Here is a 7,984-nt window from a genome sequence, read left to right as displayed (position 1 = left end):
GGCTTTCATTTCAACTTCCCCATCTGGGTGACTGCGATCCCGCCACTCCGCCACTCCGCAAAAACCGGCCGGGGTTTGCTGCAGCCCACCCTCTAAGAAAACATAACTTTGCAGTTTTTTTATTTTAGATTCAGAAAATTCAGCCCAAGTCTCCAAAGAGATGTTCAAGAGAAAGCATAAATAGGCACACACACGTTCTCTTTCTGGCAAGGGGCAGTGGTGGGCATTTAAGAGTCTCTCTCCTCTTGCCCAGTGTCCCAGCGCCCTGGGTTAGGGAAGGGGGGCCCAGAAGGCATATGCTCTGCACCCTAAGGGCAGCGGCAGCTCTCAGTATTTCCGCTGCCGGGGGAAGAGAGTGCTCCCTGAGGACCGGAGTGGGGGGCTGGCGGGGCTGGGGTCCTCTGAGTCCAGGCTGAAGAGGTCCCTGCCAGTACGAAGGATCTGCTCCTCTAGCTTCTTGTGCCGCTTCATGTCGGACAGAACCTTGTCCAGGCGGGCCTCCCGTTTCTGGCTCCGGGTGGAGCTTCCTGGAGAGAAGGAAGGTAAGAAAAGCGGATGGGAGTGAGGTGCTGTGTACCAGATTTGCCTAGATGTTACTAATTACTTGGGGGGGCTCATTAAACATACAGATTTCCAGGCCTCTGTCATGGAGGCCCTGAGGTTTGGGGTTGGGCCTCAAATGGGGTAAGCAGTGAAAGTCTGAACTATGAGAAGGGACTAGTAATGTGAGGACCAGGGTAAAGATATCCAGGCAGGGGGAAAAGCAAGTGCAAAGGCCCTGGGGGCAGGAACAGGGAGGTCTGTTCAAAGAAGAGTATACAGAGCTGGGCGGTGTCAGGGAGACAGAAAGATGTGGTCGAAGAAATGACTTAGAGGCCATGATGAGGGGTTTGGATCTCTTAGTTTAAATGGAAATAAATGTCTGGAAACCTTGGGGGCCCAGGCAGTCAGGGGAATTGGTGGTGTTTGGATTCTCTCTTGACATGCTCTTTCCTCCAACAACAGAATTCTTTGGAGAATTTTAAAACAGAGTAGTGACATGATTTATATTTTGAAAGGATCATTCTGGTTGCTGAGAATGGAAGCAGGGAGACCAGTCAGCAGGGAGAAGTCAGGAGCCACCACAAATATTCAGGCAAAAGAGATGATGACTTGGGGCGCATGGGTGGGTCAGTCGGCTGGGCTTCCGACTCTTGATTTCGGCTCCAGTGGTGATCTCGGGGTCCTGAGATCGAGCCTCAAGTTGGGCTCTATGCTGGGAGTGGAGCCTGCTTATGCTTAAGATTTTCTCTCTCCCTCTGCCTCCCCTGCCCCCACCCCATGGGGTGCGCAGGCTTGCCCTCTCTAAAAAAAATAAAAGAGCAAGAAATGACGGCTTGGACGAGGATCGGTGTTGAAGGTGGAGAGCAGCAGATGAGCTTGGAAATTTGGAGGCAGAGCTAACAGGACCTGGGGCTAGCCTGAATGTTGGGATAAGAGAAAGAGAAACCAAGAATGGCTCCAGGGTAAATTCCAGGAAGGCACAAGGGGTGTGAAATCCCATCAGATTAGAAGACTACACAGAAGTACAGGAATGAGGATCTAGATAACAGTGAACAACCAGGAAGATGTGAACTTCTAGTCAGGTGGAGATAAAAGGAATGGGAACCAAGACAGAATCATCTGTGAAAGTCTTGTAAAGGAAAACCGGGTACCTTTCCAAGCTGTTAGAATCGATGCTCTCTCAGACAGCTACAAGTCGCATAGCAACCAAAGCACCAAGCATAGGCCTCTTTTAGGAAGTGACCTTTTAGGTCAGTGGGAGTAGACTCCTTCACCTCCCCCCTCCTCTCCCCCTTTGTCTGTACCTGGGGTGCGTCTCCGGTCAATCAGGGAGTCCTTTGGTGTCATTGGCTCATCGTCAAAGTCAAATTCTGTAGGTATGTGCGGTCTGGGACAGGTGGAAAGAGAGTGAAGGGTGAGGGTGGTCTCCCCTCCCCATTGCATCCCTCCACTTTCCATGCTCCAGAGTCCCACCTCCCCTCCCCAATTTCTTCCTGGCACCAAAGGAGCAAGCCCCAGGAACAAGGTGGAAGGGTGTGCCCTCACTTTTCCTCTTCCTCCTCTTTGGCCTCAGGCTCCTCATCGGATCTCTCCTCTTCACTCTGGGCCTCAGGCGTGGGTGGCCGGCGGGGCAGGATCTCAGCCTGAAGCTCCAGGGTACCGTGAGCAGCCAGAAGTTCATAGAGCCGCAGGATTTCCGAGGGGGGAGGCATCCAGGCCTGCCCATCCGAGGGGAGCTCCATCTCCTCATCGCTGCAGGGCACGCACCAGTCTTCGGATTCTCCCTTGGCATGCTCTTCCCCTTCAGCGCCGGGGGCTTCTCCCTGCACCTCCTCGGCCCCGGACCCCTCATGCTCGGTCTCCTCCCGGCCTCCTTCCCCCTCTTCCTCGGCTTTATTGGCCGAAGCAGAGGAGCCTCCAGTATCCTCCACGGCCAGAGCTTGGAGGCCAGAGGTCACTTCCCCTTCTTCAGACAGAGGAGCCGCCGTGGTGGCCGAAATGTCTCCATGACCACGAACAAGGGACATAGACTACTAGGGGAGGGGCCCTGCGATGATAGTAGACGCAGAAGTACTAAGGCAGGGGGGTCTCCCGCCCCCCTCCCCCAAGGGATTGGGCTCCCCAAGAGTTCAGGGATTGTCCCCGACCAATCAGGTTCCAACAGCGGTCCCAGCGACGAGACCGCCGGTTCCCAGGAGGGGGCGCTGAGTCCCCTCCAAGGACCCCGCCCCACGGATCCAGATACTGTACTCCAAGACTCCCAGGGACCAGCGGAAACCACTCTCTGGGCCTCAGAGGGGCGGAGCCGCTCTTCTGGCCTTCACACCGCCCCTCTCCACACCTGGAGCCGGCGCCCTCTCCCCACACCTCGCAGGTCAGCCGCCTCAGCCGCCGTACGCACCTGGAACTAAGACCCGCCTCCCGGGCTGCGCAGGGTCACAGTACGCAGGCACACAGAGATGGCGCGGATGGCTCCGCTCTAGCCAAAGCTACTTGGGAAAGGAAAGCAAGGGGAGGATTGCACATGCGCAGGTAGGCTCGGGCACAATTGGCTTCGGCCCACAGTAAAGATGGCCACCGGGACGGCGCATGCGCATAAATCTAGGCGGTTCTGCCCGAAAGAGGGCAGTACCGCGGGCCCCGGCGGCGGACGGACGTAAGGACCAACTGAGGCTGGAGGCGAGTCTCATGCAGTGTCCGTTTATTGGTGTTTCAGACTCATGCAGCATCCGGCATACAAAAAGGGAGAATCTGTTTGATGTATCCTTTTTTTTTTTTTAAGACTTTTAGTTTTTCCCCCCCACGCCTTTTTTTTTTTTTTTTTTTTTTTTTAAGAAAACAAAACCCGCCAACTCCGAACAGCGTCGTAGCTCGGTCCCTGCCTCCCTAGCGGACCGTCGCGTGCAACAAACCTCCCTCGTCCTCTTGGAAAATAATTATAGAGCTCCCCGCCCCTCCCTCGCTCCCTGCATCTGGGAGCTTTGGTCCTATTTCGGGGTTCTTTCGTTACAAACCACGTGAATGACCCCAGCCCCGACGCCTTTAAGAAACTCGCCGAGCGGTTTAAAAGCCCAGGTGGGGCTGGTCAGCTCTGGCTGATCAGAAAGGGTCAACAGCCGCGCCCTTCCTCCTCCCAGGTGCATGCTCAGAACAGAGCGAGCAACAGTGCACGACACCCCTCACAAGTCCCCAGACAAGGCCTGGCTTGCCAGCTCTGCGACCCAGAGGCGCCCTGGGGGCGTCAGGACCTGGGTGGTCCCAGCAGAAAATAGTCGTAACCCGGGCTGAGGAGCCCTCCCCTGACACCGCTCCCCTCCCCCAGCCTGATCTAAATGCTGGAGTTTTTGCAGAGAAAACGGTAGCAGGAGGGAGGAGGAGAGGATCCTGAGGGGAGAGGAGCCAGGAAGAGGAAGGGGGCAGAGGGTGTGGAGGGGGAAGGGGAGATGATAAAGGGGAGAAGGAAGAAAGGAGTGGGGGAAGATGCCAAGACAGTGAAAGTTGAAAGGGGGACACCAGGGCTAAGGTGCAAGGAATTGGGGAAGTTGGGAGGAGGGAGTGCAGGGAGGCTCGGAGCGATGCAGGGAGGCTGAGAGCAGAGAGAGTTTGGGAGACGTTCAGGTCAGGGAGATTTCCAGAAGTGCAGGGAGGTTTCCAGAAGTGCAGGGATAGGGAGGCCAAGAGGCTGGAAAGGATGCAGGCAGAAGTGCAGGGAGGTTGGGAACAGTGCAGGGAGAAGAGAGGCCTACGGTCGGCACAGAGAGTCGGCACAGGAGCCCGGCAGGATGCAGGAGCAGGAAAGAAGCTGTAAACAAGGCCGCTCAGGCTCCCTTGGTCCCTATGGGTGCGGGCCTGGGCCATCGATTGGGCTCCCCCCAGGGGAAGATGGGCCCAAGGCAGCTCCCAACAGGAAGAAAAGTCTTGGAATGCGGGGCAGAGCCCCTCACTTATACACTGTGGGAGAGGAGAGGGAGGGACAGACAGAGACGGTGGGGGGAGAGACAAGGAGAGACAAAGGAGAAGTAGGGAGGACAGACAGGAGAGAGCAGGGGCAGGGGTTAGTAAAGCTGCCCTTGCCAACCCTTCCATTCCTCCCAGCCTGTCCCAGACCCCCACTCACCGCCTAAGTTGATGACGCAGGAGGCGATGATGATGAGGACCCCCCCTACCAGCGCCACGATGCTTAAGAGCTTGGCCACGCGGCCCAGACGCTGGGCCCCATCCACGTCCCCCTGCTGCAGGCTGTTCCGGGACTGGGGTGAGGGTGAGGGGTGGGGCATCGTGGGCCCAGGTCAGGAGAACGCAGCCCAGCAGGGATCAGGTGAAAGAGTTGTCCAGAGGAGACAGGCAGGCCCCGTGGACAGTGGTTAGAAGGGGAAAGAGGGTTGGAGAGGCAGGGGCGGAGGGCACAGGTCAGCAAGGCTGTGTGAAACATGTCTTGACCTCCCTCCCACCTGAAGGGGTAAGGCGGTGGTGGCTCAGAAGGGGAAGTCCCAGGGAGAGGCCAGAAAAAGCCCCAGACTTGGGAAGTGAGATCCATGCAGAGAGGAGAGGGAAGGCAGGGCTTCTCCTGGGGTTCTGTCCCAGTGCTGGCAGGAAGCTGGAAGCCACAGCAGGCCTGGGCCAGGGTCCCGTGGGGCTCACCATGACAGCATAAGCGAAGGCCACGATGTTGACAGGCCACATGGGGCAGAAGCAGGACAGGATGGCGAGGATGATGTAGTCCCGAGGTTTCTGGCTGCCTTCACCCCCCTCCACCCCAGACCCTGCCAGCTGGGAGCTGGGGTGGCGGCTCAGGCTACCTCGGGGAGATCCTGGATGCCCACTGTGAGCCCTTCCTAGTCGGTCCTCCTCCACCAGCTGCTGCAGCACTCGGGGAGGAGCCCCATTGGCTGGGTGGGTTTTTGTGGAGGGTGGCGAGTGAGGCTGCGGGGCTGGGCCCTCTTCCTCGCCCCCAGCCTGCAGGGGCACCACTGCCCCGTTCTCTTGCTTTTCCCCCACATTCTCAGTCAGGACCTCAGGGGTGGGGTCCTCCTGGGTAGGGGGCTCGGGCTGAAGAGCTGACTTGGGGGTGGGCTGGGAACCTGGCTGGCAGTCTGGCTGGGGGTCTGACTGGGGGTCCAACTGGGGAGCAGGCTCTGAGGCTGGCTCAAGTGGGGCTGCAGACCCCAGATCGGACCCCTGGTCTGCAGTGACCTCTTTATTCACTTCTGGTTTGGGCGCTGGCTCTTGGCATGCTTCTTCGGGGCTGGGGTTGGCATTTGGTTCCCCTCCTGGGCTTGAGCTGAGGTCTTTGGCCTGGGCTGTTTCTGGGGCCCCAGTTGGGGTCTCTGTGGTTTCTGGGGCCAGCCCAGCTTTGGCTTCTGAGTCCACAGGGGCCCCAGTGATGTCTGGGCCCCGCTGCAGGCCCTCTGGCTCATCTGGGACCCCAGCTGGGACCTGGAGAGGGCCAGTTTCGGCTTCAGAATGGCCAGGCCCTTCTCCTTGGGTTTGGGGACCCTCTTCTATCCCCTTCATCTCTGAGCCCTCAGAGCCGCTGGCTGCCATCTTGAGAGGGGAGAGAGGAGAGGATCTCGAGGGAGAGCCTGGAGCAGCAGAGACAGCAGCAATCCTGAAAGAGGAGACAGGTTTGGTGTGAGGAGGAAAGGTGGCTCTCAGCACTGCAGCTGGAGAGGGCTGTGCTCCTGTCTTAGGGCCAGCCTCGGGCTGCCTCTGGGGAGAGGAAGAAAAGTTGGGGTTTCCTTTGCCTTGGGGTGGGACATCCCTGGGGAGGAGTGTTCTGCTCAAAGTCTTCTGCTTGGAGAGCCCTGGGAAGATTAACCCTTTTGTAAACAGGACCCTCCCAGGGTCCCTTCCTGGGTCCGCCGGACAAGATCCAGCCTCTGCGATCCTAGCAGATGCCCCAGCACCCCGAAATCAACAAGCTGTGCAGACGCTTGTACACTCCGACAGGCAGACAGGCACACTGGGCAGAGGACCGACACTCACATTCCAATCCCCCTGCAACCTCCCTTCCTCCCCGGGCGCCCCGCCGGTGCAGCTTTCTCACTGCGCGCCTGGGGCGCAGACGCCCCCGCCCCTCCCCGGGGGACCTGGGCTTCTCCTCGGAGCCCCTTCTCGGCCCCTCTCGCAGGGATTCCCTCGCCCCCGGGGGACCGGCGCCTCCTCCTCCCATTGGCGTGGCGCGCCCAGCACCACCAGGCAGTCCGCCGGGCGCCCGCATTCCGGTGCAGCGCTCCCGGCGTCCGCCGTCTGTCCGCGCACTCCTCCCCGCAGCCTCTGTCCATCCCCGTCTCACCTCGACGCCGGCCTCTAGACTGCTCCCGCTGCTGCTGCCACCGCCGCCCCGTTGCAGCAGCCGCAGCCCGGGAGGGAGCGAGTCAGCGAGCGAGGGAGGGAGGCGGCGGGTCTCCCCTCCCCTCTGCTCGTCCCCTCCTCTCGCTCCTCTCAGGTCCCCTCCCCTACGCTCCGCTGCCGCCGCGCACCGCCCCCGCCCCTCGCTCGCCTCCCGCCCCTCCCGGCCAGCCCAAGGGAGCCACGCGTGCCAGGCCCCGCGTTACCCGGGCAACCGGCCGGGCAACCACTCGCGCCCCCTCCCTGCCCCTTCCCACGCGCGCTTCTTGGGGGTGCCCCCTTCCCAAGCCCCGGGCCCCTCCCGCCAACGGTCACCGGGGGTCCTGGCAGAGGCAGGGGGCTGGGGGAGACGGAGAGGGGTCTGCGAGGAGACAGGACCTGTGAGACAGGCGGGACCCGGTGGTGGCACCGCTACAAGCGGAAAGAGGGGAAGGGAAATGAGGCAAACTTGGGGAGGCTGCTCAGGAGGAGCAGGGTGGGGTTCGAAGAAAAGGGAACCTGCAGTACAGGAAACCCCTCTCCCCTCGAAGCAGCAGCAGCAGAAATGGGTGCTGGAAGGCTCCCGGTGCCTGGAGCAGGACTCAAAAGGGAATTGCAGGGCAGAGGCTGCAGGGGCAGTCTGGAACAGGAGGGGGCTGGGCCCCGGAGCCCGTAAGCGCTGAATGGACCACACCAAGAGCGAAGGGAGCAGGTGGGGGGGGGGGGGGGGAGAAGCGCAGTTTTTCTTGGCACCCGCACCGCTCCCAGTCCCGGGGCTGACGTCCCCATCCTTTCTGCAGCTCCATCACCCACTGTCACCTTTCAGGGCCTTAAGGGTTGTGCAGGTACTCGGCAGGGGTCTGAGCAGCAGGCGATGGGCGTGAGTGGGGGAGAGCAGCATTTGTGTCTGGTAACTGCTGGGGCTTCTCACCCAGGCCTCTTCAAACCTCCAGTGGCTATTCTGGGCCTGCCCAGATTGGGTATTCCCTGGAGACCTGGGAGTCCTGGAACCTGCTCTCCAGTCACCGGAGCCCTGGCCCCACCCTGAATCTGGGCTGCAGCCACGGGTGCTGCCTCTGCCGAGGGAGGAGCCGGAGCCCCAGAGCCACAC

The 7,984-nt window shown here is 60.2% G+C and overlaps 2 protein-coding genes across 5 annotated transcripts; both read right to left on the bottom strand.

Annotated features, from left to right (window-relative positions):
• Positions 1 to 103: 103 nt before the first annotated feature.
• PAGR1 (PAXIP1 associated glutamate rich protein 1) lies at positions 104 to 3,071 on the bottom strand. Of its 2 annotated transcripts, XM_045785973.2 has the most exons (4): positions 2,945 to 3,071; positions 2,089 to 2,590; positions 1,848 to 1,930; positions 104 to 527 (listed from the first exon to the last, which is right to left on the bottom strand). In XM_045785973.2, exons 2-4 carry the CDS (start codon positions 2,568 to 2,570, stop codon positions 328 to 330), a joined length of 765 nt encoding a protein of 254 aa, XP_045641929.1. In that variant the 5' UTR covers positions 2,571 to 2,590; positions 2,945 to 3,071; the 3' UTR covers positions 104 to 327. The 2 variants fall into 2 exon arrangements, with proteins under 2 accessions (XP_045641929.1, XP_045641928.1); XM_045785972.1 differs by lacking the exon at positions 2,945 to 3,071 and having other exon boundaries at positions 2,089 to 2,938.
• Positions 3,072 to 3,227: 156 nt separating this feature from the next.
• On the bottom strand, positions 3,228 to 6,954 carry PRRT2 (proline rich transmembrane protein 2). 3 transcript variants are annotated; one of them, XM_045785971.2, is made up of 3 exons: positions 5,185 to 6,457; positions 4,661 to 4,793; positions 3,228 to 4,494 (listed from the first exon to the last, which is right to left on the bottom strand). In XM_045785971.2, the coding sequence occupies exons 1-3, from the start codon at positions 6,085 to 6,087 to the stop codon at positions 4,484 to 4,486; spliced, it is 1,047 nt and encodes a 348-aa protein (XP_045641927.1). In that variant the 5' UTR covers positions 6,088 to 6,457; the 3' UTR covers positions 3,228 to 4,483. The 3 variants fall into 3 exon arrangements, with proteins under 3 accessions (XP_045641927.1, XP_045641926.1, XP_045641925.1); XM_045785970.2 differs by having other exon boundaries at positions 3,228 to 4,793; XM_045785969.2 differs by lacking the exons at positions 3,228 to 4,494; positions 4,661 to 4,793 and adding an exon at positions 6,839 to 6,954 and having other exon boundaries at positions 4,807 to 6,151.
• Between the last annotated feature and the right edge of the window lie 1,030 nt (positions 6,955 to 7,984).

Source organism: Ursus americanus, chromosome 2, assembly GCF_024610735.1.
Source record: "Ursus americanus isolate L20-20 chromosome 2, mUrsAme1.1.p, whole genome shotgun sequence".
Lineage (NCBI taxonomy): Eukaryota > Metazoa > Chordata > Mammalia > Carnivora > Ursidae > Ursus > Ursus americanus.
The sequence above is the reverse complement of the archived record's forward strand: the minus strand, read 5'-3'. Positions and strand labels throughout refer to the sequence as shown.

Bases quoted from the DNA above. Each gene is read 5' to 3' on its own strand.
- PRRT2 (XM_045785969.2), bottom strand. From the start codon at position 6,087: ATGGCAGCCAGCGGCTCTGAGGGCTCAGAGATGAAGGGGATAGAAGAG.
- PAGR1 (XM_045785973.2), bottom strand. From the start codon at position 2,570: ATGTCCCTTGTTCGTGGTCATGGAGACATTTCGGCCACCACGGCGGCT. The intron at 1,931-2,088 runs GTGAGGGCACAC...CACCTGTCCCAG, and splicing joins AAAGAGGAGGAAGAGGAAAA to ACCGCACATACCTACAGAAT. The intron at 528-1,847 runs GTACAGACAAAG...CCTTCTCTCCAG, and splicing joins TGACCGGAGACGCACCCCAG to GAAGCTCCACCCGGAGCCAG.